This window comes from Bactrocera neohumeralis, chromosome 5 (genome assembly GCF_024586455.1).
Source record: "Bactrocera neohumeralis isolate Rockhampton chromosome 5, APGP_CSIRO_Bneo_wtdbg2-racon-allhic-juicebox.fasta_v2, whole genome shotgun sequence".
Lineage (NCBI taxonomy): Eukaryota > Metazoa > Arthropoda > Insecta > Diptera > Tephritidae > Bactrocera > Bactrocera neohumeralis.
The window spans coordinates 44,526,685-44,543,143 of NC_065922.1; the positions used below are offsets into that span (position 1 = coordinate 44,526,685).

A 16,459-nucleotide genomic window follows, 5' to 3' on the forward strand; every position below is an offset into this window, starting at 1 on the left:
ATGGTTTTGTTCCCCCCGGCCCCATACCCCCCAACTGTAGTGAAACAAAAGGGGGGACATAGTGAAAACCCATTTTCGCCTATTGCCACGCCCCCGATGGAGCCAAAAGGTCATAAAAAAACTGACACATACGAACGCCAAACCCTTTGAGAGTTTTACTATACTGACCTAGTACCATCACCCTGACTTGGAATTTCTCACCCCCCAGATTAGCTGCTGTACTGTGTAATTAAATATATTGCATTTTATTTACAATTTCCGGGTATTTTGTCACAATGTATAATTAATGAAATCAGTTTTGGATATACATATAACCTAAGTTTCAAATATTTGTCCCTGGCCTTTTTTACATATATTTGCATATTTATGTAGTTGTAGATGCAGAAGTTATAATAATAACTTAGCACACCATTTACTGGCACCATCATATTGATGGTTAATTAAAGTGAGATTTACTAAAGTTCTTTACAATTTTGCTTATAACTTTAGACTTTTTAAATACAATATAAAATATGTGTATTTCCACTTCCTTTAACGAGTATATCTTATATATTCTCAGTCAATCCCAGTATTAATATTGACTTAATTACGAGCCTTAAAACTGACTTTTATTCGTTTTACAAACATTTGCGCAAATGTTTACTTAGACTAAATATAATAAAATAAGTACATCTACACTCAGTTTTTAAAAATGATTGCATTATTCATCATTCCACAAAAATGTGCATGAATACGCTCAGCTGCTCTCATTCAGCTCTTCATATTCACGCTTACGCTCCGCTGGCATTTTATCCTCAGTCGCTTTATCAAAGACCTCGCTCACATTACTAACATTACAATTCTGATCTTTCGCCGTCAAATGTAAATTTGGCGTGGAGAAAAGCGATACACGCGCTTTGCGCAAGTGCGGCAGACTGCCGAAGAAAGATTGTCGCCGCGTCGATTTACAGCTTATATCATCAGTTGTGCAACTCGTGCCACAGTTATTGCCATTGTAGGCGCCATTAAAATGCTTTGGCCTAATTTTCACTGACTTCCAACGATATTTTGACTTTTTCGCCGCCCCACCCACGCTGTTGAGACCGTTCGCCGCACCACCACCACTGCCACCGCCAGCAAAGTGTCCATTACCATTCAGTTGTTGTTGTGTGGCTTGTTTATTGCCGAAATTTGTCTTTGGTTCATAGTGGCGCGCACATATTTTACGCACACGCACCTGCATCGATTTGCGGTGTGCGCCGAATTTGCGTTTAATGCTGGCAAATTGTGATGACGTTGTGTTTGTTTGTATTGTCGTGGTAGCAGACACTGCCGCTGGCTGTTTCTTTCCTAATGTTGTTTTTGTTTTGCTATTGCTCGCTGCGGGTGTGGGTGACGGTGATGGCGTTGATAAGTCTATGGTGTCATAGTCAGTGTGCTGGTGACGACGCATGCGCGTAAACTGCAGCAGCGAATTGACTTTCAAACGTGTTATGTAGCGCCAAAAAGCGTTCGGTTGCGTCGCAGAGGCCGTAATCTGCAAGTGGACGTTGTTACAGTTTTAAATTTTTCTAAAGAAAGTTTTTGAATATGATATCAACATGTATCTACAAATATATTCTACCCAAAAAGTTGAAGATTTGCCGGAACCGCCAATATCGGACCACTATAGCATACAAGTAGTTGCAATAGAAACTGAACGATCCAAATGATTTTTGGGCATGAACAACTTTTTTATTTGTCAAGATATATTCACAAAATTTGACGTAGATTATGGCAACAGTACAATCTCCGAGCATTTTTTTAATCGAACCACTATAGTATATATGTAGCTAACATACAAACTGTCCATTCAAAATCAAGATAAAGATTTTTATACCATTTTATACTATAAGAAATGCTCCTATGACGAGTATTTTAGCTTTGCTGCAGCCGCTGTTAAGTTTTTTCTTGTTTAAGGTTATGTTGCTACTAAATTCATTTTCAAATACAAATGAAACTATTATTCTTGTTTAGAAATGCAAAGCATATACATAAATTGGCTCACTTCTCTTCCCTGAATGTAATAGTGTTTTCTATAGAAACTGATTCTTGCAAGAGATAATCCAGGACTGACTTAACGAGTACAATTCAATGACAATAGAAATTGAGCTTAATCCCATTTACATAGATTCTCGATCTCCTCCATTATGTCTCGTATGAAGTCTTGAAAATGTATTTAAAATCAATCATTTTCCGGTTTATAAGAAGTCTTTGAAAATGATCACACATACGAGGGTGTATTTATATTGGAGAACAAAAACTAATACAATGTAATAAAAACTATTCTCCATGCGTTCATGCGTTCGAGCCAATTGTGAGCACTTTTGCCACTGTGTTTCTCCAAAACATGCCTTCTGAACGCATCAACCGCTTCTTCAGGTGTCGAAAAACGTTGACCGTTGACGACGACTCATAAAATCGATGTTTTGAGTCCTCAAAAATGTATTTGTTTCAATTGATGTGTGAGAGCTCGCATTTTCGTGGTAAAGAATGATTCGCTTTCGACGGTTGGTTTCCTGAGAGACAACTGGTAAACAAATGGTTATGTACCACTCAGAATTTACTGTTATGTCTTGTTTTAGTGGTATGGTTGCGACATGTCGTTTTTCTAAAAAAACAGGCAACCATTTGCTTGGAAGTGCTTCGTGCGCGAATAACTTTTGTTGAATTCGGCTCATCTGGAAACACCCATACAGTCGACTACTGTTTACTTTCGAGCTCATACGCGTTTATTTACAATTCATCAGCCGTCATGATGTCATAGATCTGTATCAAAACACTGTTTTCGTATTTTTTTAACATTTCTCTCGACCAATCGTCACGAGCCTTTCTTGAGCGATCGACGGTGTGGGATCCAAAGTGGACAAATCTTATATATAATCAATTCTATAGTTTTCTCAATCTCAAGATAGGTCACATGCCGATCTTGCAATGTCAGTTTCCGCAGCAACAACTTATTTTGGACGACCTTCACCAAATTTGCCTTGGAATGATCTAAGATCTCAATACACTGGTCATTAATGGAACTTCATCGTAAAATATTGAATTAAGTTCGTCGATATACTGTTGCTGAGTTAATCCACATCGAAAGTTGTAACAAATAGGCGGGTCAAAATGTTAGCGATTTAATTCCATTTTTGGCCAGGCTGAATATTTTAAGTTACTGTAAACAACACCAATAGCGCTCGTTTGTCAAAACGTTCTGAGTATATATTACATCAAAAATGTCCAACAACTTTTCGATACAGTTGCGAGTTATCGAATTCCGAAATATAAAAGGCAACTTACGTAATTGTAAAATATTATAATTCAATAAAAAGTACTTCAGATTGGTAAACAGCGGCTACAAAAAAAAATGTCCTGCACTTTTCCCTTTCCATCCTACTAATCTTAATTAATCTTATTTTTACAAATACATATAAATAAAAATAATACCTTTTGGCTGCCAAAATTGTCGAAACCAACAGGTTCATATATATTTTCATCCTCTTCAGCATTTGGTAATCCACCATTTTCACAAGTCGCAGCAAAGTTATCACCATCCTCGTAGATGCCGTCAATGTCATCATCATGTAGATTACTATTTGATTTCTGTTTTGAGATGAGTATAAATTTATTACTTGCTCTTTATATGCATTAGAAATAAGCCTGTGTTTTACACTGATTCATTTTAAAAAATCAAAATCAAAATTATAAAATGTTTGTGAATATTTTTTTCTGATCCATCACACCGATATTTGAGTTTCTGTATTTATTTTCCAAACAATTGTTTTTACAACTGCTAATTTTACCACTTTTTACATAAAACAAAACAATTTGTTCGGTATTGGCATCAATTTCGAAAATTTTCATCGGAATCATAATTTATCACAGGCTTGCATGTTTATCACTTTACTTGCACTCACCCCCATCGGTCCATTTCCATTCGTCAAACCCACACTATGCTCCACACCCTGTATAATGCTTTCATAGCTTCTACACCGATTCGCCTCCAAACTTTTCAAATTGTTTCGCACATTTCGTTGCTGTCGCTGTGCATATTTGTGCGCCAAATCCACAACAGCATAAATCGGCTCTGATGACCTATTACAAGTCGCCGACGCCGCTTTGTCAACAACGAGTTGTTGTTCCTCATCACCTACACTTTCCAGATCACTATCCACTGATTTTGCATGCGCCTCATCAACAACTGTTTTGGTCATACTGGCTGCCGATTCAATAAATGATTCTTCCTCCAACTTTTTCGTTAGGACAATACGCCTCTGCTCATGTCGCTCGACTGCGACATCTGCATTCGCATACGACACGGTTTCCTTCCGGCCTTTGATGTTCATGCGTTGAATTTGGTCTTTCACCATAACCATTGCATGGCTGGAAATAGATTTTGGAGTTGGAAAAAAGAACAGTTAAAAAAATGAAAATTGTAAAAAACAAAAACACAAACAAACACTACACACTCCAGTGCATGTCGAGAAAGTACGAGTACCATATAGAAAGGAGATGTGGCTGTCGTGTGTGTGTGTGTCGACGTGGTGAAGCATCATCTGTAAGGCATCTTTTTATTTACTGCACATGCAACTATCCTTACGTGCTTCAAGTATACGCAAGCCCATATGTACCATCGACATAATATATGTAGGTATATATATGTAGGTGCATAAGTTAAAATACACTTGAATTATTTTGATTCTTACTTTTCCAGCGTTTTCAAGTGCGTTCGCTGTATGGAACAGACATTCAAGAGAAAATCACTCTGTTTTGCTCTAAATGTATACATTTGTGCGCGCTAAACACTTCTACTTAGGTATATAATTACAGTTCATTTGAAATTTCTAGTCTGAGCTAAACCATGTGCCGCTGCAACGCTAAGCGTCGCCGCAAACTCCAATGAATCAATGCCTCAACGCAATGCATATGCCATTTAAATCTACACGAATGCATGTATATACTAACATATATCTAAATACATTTGTATGTATGTACATATGTGCATATGTAAGAATTTAAATTTCCTCCTTGTCGCTGCCACTAATAGCTGGATAGATGGATGTTGCGTGCTGCTCGTCGCTGGCACTCAATGGTGCCTGCTATTCCGCTGTTTACATTGACTTAAGAGTGAAGTCAAAAATAGCACGTCACAGTACGGAAATATGCACACATCACATGCCCAAACACACACTTATGCATAGCTTATTCGCAGCGTACATGCAATACTTTAGACTTTAAATGACTGCAGCAACGCATCCGCTAAACGAACTTTATTCATTCAGTCACAGCCAGCCGATTGACGTGTCCACCCTATCCAGATGCTTTTGTGGTCTTTATAGACATTGTTTTTATATTTTATTGGCTATGCATTGCCGCCGATACCCTACACAGCGATGGTATGGTTAGTTCAATATCGGAAAGTAATATTTTTCATAAAAATTCTTCTATTGCCCCGGCACAATGATTACCTAAAATAATTGAAGAGTTCAAATGGCTCTTGAGCTTTAGTAATCTGTATCTCGCATTGTATGAGTGGTAACGGATTACGCTATATGGCGTTAGAAAGATAAGATGACGTTCTCAAACAGTTTTGTGATTACTTGACTCAGTAGGGTAGAGTCTTATGAACCGTATTTCCACCTGCGAATTGCTGCTGACTCGCAACAAAATCGTCGAAACTGCTCAAACCCGATTTTCGGGATAACCTTTAGCTCTGCGACGGCCATTTAAGGTTATCTTTATTTTTAGTAATAGGAAAAGTTTAACGTTCGACAATTATGTAAGATTGTGGCATTGTGACAGTATTATTTTTGGCCAAGGATTCACGAATAAATTCTTTAATACACTTCTCAACCGCCAACCTCATAAAAACATGTAAAATTTAGCGTCTGCTGAATACTTCTACAAGGTAAACGAAGAATAGAGCTGAATATTTTATCCTACTTCAGGGGCATGTATATTAATTAAAAAAACAAGTTATTTGAAAGCGAGTGGCAAAATTAAAAAAGAAACTCCAAATACTATATACATGCGTGCATAAGAGTAGCTCCACTTCAGAAGTTCTATGCTAACCACTCTAACATGCGCGCGCTTTGAAGCTCCCTTTTTTGCATACGTTTCCAGTGTCTGGTAATATTTATGTATGTACGTGTGTTTTAGGAAGTGTCTCGCAAGTAGCTATTTATAGCGAAACTCTTATCTCGCCGGTATATGTGTATTGGAAAGATCCCATTTTACTGTTTTGTTTACTCATTACAAATGTGTGGGCGTTCAAGTCATAAAAATTGTACAATAATGCAACTGTTTTACATGTTCATACTCGTACTCATACTCTTACTAATTTTGTTTTTGTAAACTACACAGATTAACAATACATTAAGAGAGAGTTGTGAAGATATTTTTGAAAATGGTAATTCATGAAACAAGTGCTGGATTTATTTCTAAGAAAACAAAAAAAAAACAATAAATATTATTTATTTGATAAAAAGTCCGGCTATAAAGGGCAGCTGATTCTGTATCAGACCATATAAACCCAAATTCTATCAAAAAAGCTTAATAATAAACAGTCGAATTGCCATATGAATTTGGTTTCTGTGCTCCAAGTCCCCACAATTTGTTCACATTTATTTTCGAGATTTAATCGCAAATCCAGAACCTATTGTTAGAATTATAAGCTTGTCAAATGTTTGTAAAGTTTTAAATAAATTCTTATTTTTCTCTTTTTTATATTGTAACTTATGTACACACATATATTTTGTATATACACTCGTGGCCACGCAAACCTTACCATTTAAAATTTTCAAGTATTGTGCGTATTTGACTACACTTTATAGCGGTACTTTTTGCGGTATAGAAATTTTTTATTCAGAAAAAAGTTAATGACATGTTATTTATCAAAAATATTAAAAATTAAAAACAAAACACATTCAGCTATAGATAAATCAATTGAAAGATAGTGAGCTTTACAATATGAGCTCGAAATGTAAGAGGCTGACATGCGATGAAAACATGATATTTTTTATTTTTTTAATTTAATTTCATTTACACTATAATTGAAATTAATATTTTATTTTATTTGTTTTTAATTGAAACACGAAGTTTGGTGGGTTTTTCACTTTAAAAACAATAAAATCGGCCGCTTTTGTATAAGCACAGAAAAGCTAATTTGTGTTTTACTCATTAAACGTAATAAATTAAAAACTATAATTATAATTAGATAATATAATTTAGTTTTTTAAAAACATAAAAAAAAACAAAATTGAAGAAAATCCAGAACGAACAAAAAGTCGGAAAAAAATTTAAGAAAGAATAGTGGTAAAGTTTGCGTGGCCACGAGTGTTCATGTATACAAGCAGCGTTCCAAAGTAAACAGGACTTAAAAAAGCAGAAAAAATGTTTTTTTCGGCAAAATCAATTTATTTTATTCAAAATAGTCTCCTTCTGCTTCAATACAGCTTTTTGCACGGTCCAAAAGCATGTCGAACGAGTGTTTTAGCTCGTTGACCGGTATGGCCGCCAGTATGCCGGTGCAAGCCTTTTGAATGGCCTCTACGTCTGCATAACGCTTTCCTTTAATGGGCAAATGCATTTTTCCGAAAAGGAAGAAGTCGCACTGTGCCATATCAGGTGAATACGAGAAGAGGTTAATGGTTGAAATGTGACTTTGGTCAAATAATCGTCCTTCGAATGTTGGATTCTGAGCAATTTTTGGTCGTCAGTCAATTTGTGCGGAACAAACCGTGCACACACCTTTCGTAAGCCCAAATGTTCGGTTAAAATGCGATAAATCGATGTTTTGGAGATGTTCAATTCTATTTCCATGAATTTCAGTGATGATTTCTGCTGAATTTTGATGAATTCACGCATAGTTTCGATGGAATTTCCGGTGATCACGGATTTTGATTGGCACATGTTGATCGTCATTTATGTCCTCACAACCACTTTGAAAACGTTGAAAGCACTCGTGCACTCTGCTACGGGATAGGCAATCATCGCCATAAACTTGTTTCATCGATTGAAACGTTTCGGTAAAAGTTTTACCAATTTTAAAACAAAATTTATTTTTGGCTCTTTGTTCCAAGCTCATTTTCGCACCGATAACACAAACATACTGACACTTCAAACGCAATAACTTCACTTTCAATCAATGAAATGTCATGAAATCTTCAATGGAAAATCGCAGATTCTAACGCACCAGTCGACATATAGATGGCGCCACCAGGGGGCACTAGATTCAAAAAGTCCTTTTTACTTTGGAACGCTCATTGTATTAAAAGTAATTTTGGCAAAATTCATTCGGAACCATTTTTTGCTTTATTATTGTTTTACTATTTTCGAGATAATCGTTTAAAATAATTCCATATGAATCTCCAAAATTCCGCAATGCGTTAATCTAAATTGTTTTGAATATACTTCATAGTAAATACCTAACTGGCTGCAATTTCATATTGTTTCAATTAGAGTTGATATATTACTGCGCGCAAAAAATAGTAAGACTTTTTAATTTAAATTTCGCTCGAAACTGTCAGTGACATCTGTGAAATGAGCCTCATCGCTGAAGATGATTTTTCGATGAAAATCCGGATCATTTTCAAGTTGTTGCTCAACCCAATTTACGGACGACGATTCTGGTGGTCAAGCGGCTTCAGTTCTTGTACCAATTTGATTTTGTAAGGATGTAGGCCAAGATCTTTTCGCTAAATTCGCCACACTGACGTCACAGAGATGCGCAACGCTTGAGAACGACGTGTGAGAGATTGATTTCGGTCTTCCTCAACTGATGCACTAGCGGCAGCAATATTCTCAACATTACAGGCATTTCTTTGTCTCATTGGCACGGGAACATTTTGTACTGTGCCCGTGAATTCAATTTTTTCCACTTGACGCTCAATTGTTGATCTGACAGGACGATTATGACGACCATAAATTGGACGCAGTGCTTTTAAAGTTGAGCCCACTGACTCCGAATTTCCGTAGTAAATTTTAATAATTTTGACCATATATCTTTCCACGATGAAATGGCAAACCCTATTGGTCTACTTTCAAAGCGTCCCTATTGAAAAACCCGTTATAAATTATTCAAAGATTGCCGAGAACGCTGGGCTTAAGAAAAGTAAAAGCACGATTAGTTCAAAAATCACTAAATTTTTTCGAAAAATATTCAGCAAACTCAAACGACCACTCCGGGGAAGCCGTTTTGAGTCAATTGAAGACATTAAACATCAATCGCTAGGCGCATTGAAGCCTATTCCGGAAATTGACTTTAACAACTGTTTCGAGGATTTGAAAAAACGTTGGCACAAGTGTATTAGGCCAAAGCCAAAATCTCAAGTAACCCCGATTTTGTGGAATAAATTGAAAATTTTAAAATTATGAGTAAAGTCTTACTATTTTTTGCTCAAAGTATTATGTGTATATATTTTGTGTTATAAGCCAACCTTCAAAAAACTCTCTATGTAAATGTGTTGTACAATTGACTGGTGATGTTGCAGGTTTTCATATTTTGAAACGAATGACAAAGAAGAACTTAGTGTGAGAAAAAAACATTTTTTAAGAAAAATTTAATTTTATCAATACTTTAAAGTAACTACATACATATGTACAACAGATTTTAAAAATTCAAATGATAAAAACATAATTTTCTCTGGTTAATATTATACAACATAGACAAATAGTCTTTTCCGCAGGTCATATGGATGCGCTTAATTTTAGTGTATGGATCGCACTAAACTTTTCTCATTATTCGTTTTCGCCCATCAACTAAGAATCCTGTAGACTAAGTCACTTGTACACTATTGATAATGTTTATTGTGATCTAATAGCTATTACTTGGGGCTTATCCACAGCTATGTATTTCAACCATTAAGATGACGGAGCTCTCAATGATTAGCTAAAAGCTTTAATAGTGACTTTGTGGTATAATATTGATCAATATTTGCGGTTTTATACTGACTGCATCTGCAATCAGCTGTTTATTTGATTATCAATTATTTGGATATAATAAGTTTTATTGCAACGGCTTTGCTATGGAGTATTTAAACAATTTCTTTTTGATTGCTTACCTGTCTTTGTGGTTGTTAGCATATGCTGTAGAATTGGTGTCCACATCAACTTCAGCATCATCACTCATTGAACAGTTATCTGACAACAACCAGTTATTGTTGTTGCGTTCGCTGGCATTGATGTTGCTTTTGTTACGCTTATACTTTGGAGTAAATTCGTTTCGATCACAGTTCGCTTGTGTTGGCTTTGGATAGGATGGCAATTCCTTATTCACCACATGTTGGCGGCTTGCGCTGGCGCTTTCCGACGTCGTGGAAGAACTTGATTGCTGCTGGAACATGCTATTTATCTTCAAGACTGTTTGGTTAATTGGTCCATGGCAAGCGGATGCGGAAGCTGAGGAAGATGTGCTGCCAGCACTTGAGGAATTGCGGCCATTGTCGAGTGTGGTAAAGTCAGTCCAATTACTTTCACCATGCAAACGGAAGTGGGTCGCACTGAAATGCCGTTATATAATGTTATGTTAAATGGCATGAAAGGCATTTCTGTTTATTGTTTGAATTTTAAATTGCATATGCGCATAGTTTCTTTTATTGTTCGCCTATTGCACCATTCAAGTCAGCAAGCAAATGTACGCATGCGCATACCGCATACCTATACATACACACATATGTACACATTCATATGCATGCACGCTACTTACCTCGCTTCAGTAGTTAAACGCGCATCTGTGACGTTGTCGTTACTTTTGTTGTTGTAGCTTTTACAACTTGTTGCGCTAGCTGTTGTGCCACTACTCCTGTTGCAACAGTTCACTTGTTGCTGCTGCTGCCGTTTTTGGTAGTGTTGTTGTTGATGTTGGTATTTTTTCAGCGGATCGCTTGAATTCACGCCGTTACGCTCCAGTAATTTCGCTGTGCTGCGCGCAATTGGCAAACGTACCGCTGCACCAGTACCACCCCCGCCACCACCAGCGCCGCTACTATGGCTGGGCAGTGACAGCGCCGGCGCTAAAAGAGACCGTGTCGTCGATTTTATGCCATTTCTCGTTTTTACGTTTGCCATGCGCTCCAAATACGCATACTCACTCTGGGCGTCCGCCAACTCCACACGCTGCCGCATCGAGTCACAGCTGGACGAAAGCTCTCGCTGACGCTGTGAATTCTGCCCTACACCCGACCACAGCGCATACGGTATATTGTCGACAGATGTATTGCGGAAACGTTGCTGCTGTATCGGTAGCAGCGCATACGCTGAGGCGGAGGAGTTGGCGGAAATAATTTTCGAGCTGGTTGTGTTGGTCAAACTATCCAGCAGCATGGTAATCCATTCGCGGTAGGCGTTGCGATCGTCGCAGTGCTGATGAAGAAACACGCGATTAGAATAGAGTGCAATCAACAAATTAATAAATTAAAATGGATTTAAATTGCTGCAGCTAAATAGTTTTATATATAATATATTTTAACTAATACTATAAGTCTACAATAGTTCTTGATATAGATTTTCTAAAAATATGTATGAAAAATTTTCTCAAAACCAGTGTTTTATGATTATAAAAGGCAGCCGAAATTCGTATCGTTTTAAAGAAAAGCTATTTTTTCCGGCAAAATTCCATTTTATCATACAGCATCGTTGAAATTGAGGACAATAATCCAATTATAGCAATCTTTCATTTCTCCAATATATTTTTTTGTAGTAAAAACTGCAAATGGATCTAAAATAGAGGTCTATCTAGATGTAATCTGAAATACTGGCGCCTTAGTCCGGAGAATAGGAGGATGAGAAAGTAATTCGAAACTCTATTCAAGCATGGAATTGAAGTGCTTGTCTCTTCGATATCCTTGGAGTATCAGCTGCCATGATCAACCAGATCATTTTGTCAATTGCCTTCATTGTCTTTTGTATTTATAATGGCCTTTACAGAAATCAGCAATCACTTTTGAATGATTACTTCATATGAGACAGACTTCGGACAACACACACCAACCAGTAGGTATGAGTAGAATTTTTTCTATCTAACTATTTCATTAAAATATGACCTATACAGTTTTTTCTAAACAAACAAAAGATCAAAGATTCTATATCTCTTGAATCATTGTCCGACAATTGCGAAATATACACTGGTGTCTTTTGAAGGTTTGATCTTACAACAAAACACTGTATTGCAGTGGCTTTCTCTTATAAAAACAACAGAAATTTTGCAGTCTGCATAGTATTATATGTTATTATCAAGCTGGTTTCATGGGTCTATTAATATAATTACATATGTATATGGCTTTAAAATAACTCTAATGGCTTGCTGAAGACTGAATAGAGCTTTTGACAATTCTTTTCATTAGTTTAATATCCAAGTTTACAAGATATGATTTTAAAGTTAAAACCCCTAATGTGTTTTCCCTACTACATTACAGAAGCCGAGTTTAGCTTTTAATCGATCGATTATAATAACTAATAGTAACAATCTCAGCCGAAGATAACTAATTTAGGAGCGCATAATCTTAACAAATTAAATTTAATTATTATTTCCTGTATTTATTTATGAAACATGTAATACAAAGTTCACGTTGTATACATTGAGACAAAGTATCCGGAAAATGTAAATAAAACGCAAAATATTTATTTAGTCATCAATATTTATTTTGTCGACTTTCCACCAGATGTAATGCACTTATGCCATTGATTGCTCTAGTCCTCGAAACACTTTTCACAAGCACTTTTTGGGATGGCCTCCAGCTCCTTCAGCGAATTTTGTTTTATCTCTTCGATCGACTGAGAACGAGTTCGGCACAGCAATTTCACTTTAGGGGGGCAAGAAAAAATGATATGTAGCCAAATCTGGTGAATATGGTAGTTCATCGATGCTATTTATAGCTTTTTTGACTTTAATTTCGGTCACAATCGTGGCTGCATTATTATCGCGTAAAGTTCATAGATTGTCCTTCCACAATTTCGGCCGTTTTCGACGGATGTCGGAACAGGTCGGATGACCGGAACAAAGTCATGATGCATCAAACCGCGAATATCGAAAAGATACAGTGAGCATTAACTTGATTTTTGAGCGGCTTTGGTGTGATTTTTTGGTTTCGGCTGGTTTTTTTCCTTCCATTCCGATGATTGTTGACTTGTTTGCATGTCAAACACATAAAGCCATGTCTCATCGGCAGTTATAATACTCTTCATGAATGTGGGATCGGAATTCGCACATTCAAGCATGTCCAAAGAGAGCTTTACAGCACTATTTTTCAAAAAGATTCAGCTTTATCGGAACGAATCGAGAAAGAACGCGTTTCATACCTAAAATATCCACCAAAATCATTCGAACGGACTCACGAGAGATGTCGAGATCTCTTACCATCTCTTTAACACTTGCCCGACGACTTTTAAGCACCAATATGCTTTACTTTCTTAATATTTTCATCAGTTGAGGAGGTCGAAGGTCGTCCAGAACGAGGCATGTCTTCAACGATCTCTCGACCATCTTTGAAGGCTTAATACCACTCGTAGGCTTGAGTTTTGGATATAACTGAATCACCGTAAGCCTTTTCCAAAATTCGCAACCATTCCGCACACGAAATTTGGTTAGAAATACAACATTTTAGACAAATTCTTTGTTCGCTATATTTATCAATTGTAAAAATCGTAACGCGCTAATATAAGGGGTACCGACTTAAGCAGCCACTGTAAACAAACTGGTTGATGGACCGCTCTCATATTTGGCATAGTAATTAAGAACAATCCTACCAACTTAGCAAAATACATTATTTTTGAAATGTCATTCACCTTGGGTATTTATTACAATTTCCGGGTGTTTTTTGTCACAGTTAATATGGAAGATATGAAAATGTTCTGCTATTTATAAATTAGAAAAATTGTTGAAACCAAAGACCTACGCTTTGAACACATCCTGACACTTCAGCAGTAAATTCCATTCAATGTCGAGTTCTAAAGGATCGAATGTTACTAATGACAACAAACTTCAAAATTACTTGAATAACGTTTTGAACATAACTTCAAACGCCAGAGAGTCTTTTTCAAATTTGTTTACATTGTTCTTTTTACAAAACAGATTAACCGATTTTGCCAGAACTTGCGTGTTCCCAAAGTGAAAAATTGAAATGTCGTTACCTGAGTGAAGCGATTATGTAACGATACAGTTGTGATTTTTTTGGTTTATACATGTAATTATAGAGGTAACGCCAGAGAGTCTTTTTCGAATTTGCTTACATTGTTCTTTTTACAAAAAAGATTAACCGATTTTGCCAGAACTTGCGTGTTCCCAAAGTGAAAAATTGAAATGTCGTTACCTGAGTGAAGCGATTATGTAACGATACAGTTGTGATTTTTTTGGTTTAGGATGATGTAGCACCGTGTTATAGGGGGCACCGCAATTCGACTTTTTTTCCGAGACTCGCCAGAGTAATTGCTGTCATTGCCACATTTTTTAACATTTCTCCATGAAAATTTAACAGATCACTTCACCAAAAGACATAATATTCAGTGTTTTTCAATTTTAATTGTTAAAATATCTAAAATAGTTTCCATTAATAGATCTGTCAAAGTCTTGGCTACCAAATTTTGATATACACATTTCGAGAATAAAAAGGAAGCATAAGAACGAAAAGGGCGTTACTAACCTCCAAATTAATTTCTTGAACAAGCAAAGACAGGTGTTCAGACAGATCATGAGAAATGTGGACGATCAGCTGATCAAAATACAGGTGTGTGTTGGCATTTATACTATGTTTTTAAGGGTATTATACGAACACTTCCTGAGCACACTGTTAATATTCTTTTAATTATTCATAAATCTACATACACAAATTGCAAACTTTTTGCTTATAACGCTATCAGTACTATAAAAAACGTGACTAATATATTTACATATAAATGCCTTTACGCATTACTCATATAATACACATTCCAATTGCTGTTATTATTTAAATAAGTAATATAAATAGTAGCACATAGCAACCAAATACTCACAAAGGTATACATTACTTGCGTTGTGGTCTCAATTGTGAAGCGAAAGCCACCCAAAGGACGCACCATTGTGCCCGGCACCAGATTGAGCACGTCTTTGAATGAGACCAATTTATTGTCATACTCCTCCTTCGATGCATAGGAGAGCAGCAATTTATCCTGCAGCACAAACCACATTTTACGCCAACCGCCAACTTTCTAATAACGGTTGTAAACAAAACAACAAAAACAAGTATATTGTTATACATATGTATGTAATGGGAATAGTGAAAAATTGTTCATTTTTTTTTTTTTTTTTTTTTCATTTTGTGTTTTACTTTGAATTTTCCAACTGAGCAGGGTTTTTTTATTTTATTTTTTTTTTTTGAGCTGTTTATTCAATCAATTATGGACGCGTGTGTAAAATGTGCGAAGAAAAATATTTATTTAACTTTTTTCATTTTCTTTTTTTAGTATTTTTAAAAAATATTTATATCCAATTTGAACTTTGCCTATAATACATACATATTTTGCTCTTTTGAAATTCAGAATATTTTTTATTTGTTATTGAGTCTTGTTTCGAAAATATCTCTTAGTTCACGCTTGCACACGCGTCCGCAATTATCGTCTTCACTTCGTGTTCATACTAACATTTCGTTTCTTCTTCAAATAACCACAAAGTTTCACTTTATTGATGCTTCGATTACGCTCCTTCACCAACTGAACACTGCTGGCCAACGCATTGGAGCTGTTCGTAAGCTTTTGCGTATCCATGCCCGAAGTCTCCTTAACGGTTATATCAATCTATAAGCACTGTGAGGAAGTTGCTATTAGGAGACATTGTCTCGCCACGACCTGTCTAACAACACGCCAATGCACTTGCACTGCCAACAATCAGCTGTTCGAAAACGTTACAATTACGAGTTTTAAAGTTGTAACGCTTGTGCCACTGCTGGTTGCTCTACTGCTCCACTGCTGCTGAACAATGTAAAGTCGAACACAAACTGAATTGTAAGACCAGCCTAGAAAAAGATGTACTGTGCTCGCTCCCATAAGTTGCACTCAAACCACACCGCACCGCACCGCAATGTTGGTAGCGGCGCCCCTTGCCTTTCCAGCGAAGCAGCAAACATTACATAGCCCAGCACGGAAAACCGTCGCCGCGCAGCGCAGTCAGACGAAGAGTTGGCTCAGCGTAGTAGCGCTCATCAAACTCAATGAGGGAATCACGGTCGAGTGCGTTTTCATTGTTTCAAACGCTTGCCTCAGCTCGCAGTTATATTTAGCTTTGCAGAAAAGTGGTTGAGGGCAGTGGTGGGGCCAACAGTGCGCAACAACAATGGCAACACCGGCTTTTCAACAGGCCACAAAGCAAAATGCTCAAGTATAAATGCATTTAAAAAATAATAAAGGTTCAGGAAAACTCGCAAACTAAAGCAAAATGTGAATGGAAAAAGTCAAATTATTATTTTTATTATTACTATTACTG

The 16,459-nt window shown here is 36.6% G+C and overlaps 1 protein-coding gene across 1 annotated transcript; it reads right to left on the reverse strand.

The window, feature by feature from the left end:
• Window positions 1–586: 586 nt before the first annotated feature.
• On the reverse strand, window positions 587–16,167 carry LOC126758942 (uncharacterized). Its single transcript, XM_050473430.1, has 7 exons — window positions 15,622–16,167; window positions 14,995–15,189; window positions 10,715–11,370; window positions 10,071–10,508; window positions 3,927–4,392; window positions 3,457–3,612; window positions 587–1,516 (listed from the first exon to the last, which is right to left on the reverse strand). The coding sequence occupies exons 1-7, from the start codon at window positions 15,742–15,744 to the stop codon at window positions 737–739; spliced, it is 2,814 nt and encodes a 937-aa protein (XP_050329387.1). The 5' UTR covers window positions 15,745–16,167; the 3' UTR covers window positions 587–736.
• Window positions 16,168–16,459: the final 292 nt, after the last annotated feature.

What these genes read in the sequence shown, in the direction of transcription:
- LOC126758942 (XM_050473430.1), bottom strand. Translation starts at nt 15,744, where the DNA reads ATGGATACGCAAAAGCTTACGAACAGCTCCAATGCGTTGGCCAGCAGT. An exon ending in CGTTTAACTACTGAAGCGAG is followed by an intron (nt 10,509 to 10,714) that starts GTAAGTAGCGTG and finishes ACGGCATTTCAG; the next exon opens with TGCGACCCACTTCCGTTTGC. An exon ending in ATGGAAATGGACCGATGGGG is followed by an intron (nt 3,613 to 3,926) that starts GTGAGTGCAAGT and finishes ATCTCAAAACAG; the next exon opens with AAATCAAATAGTAATCTACA.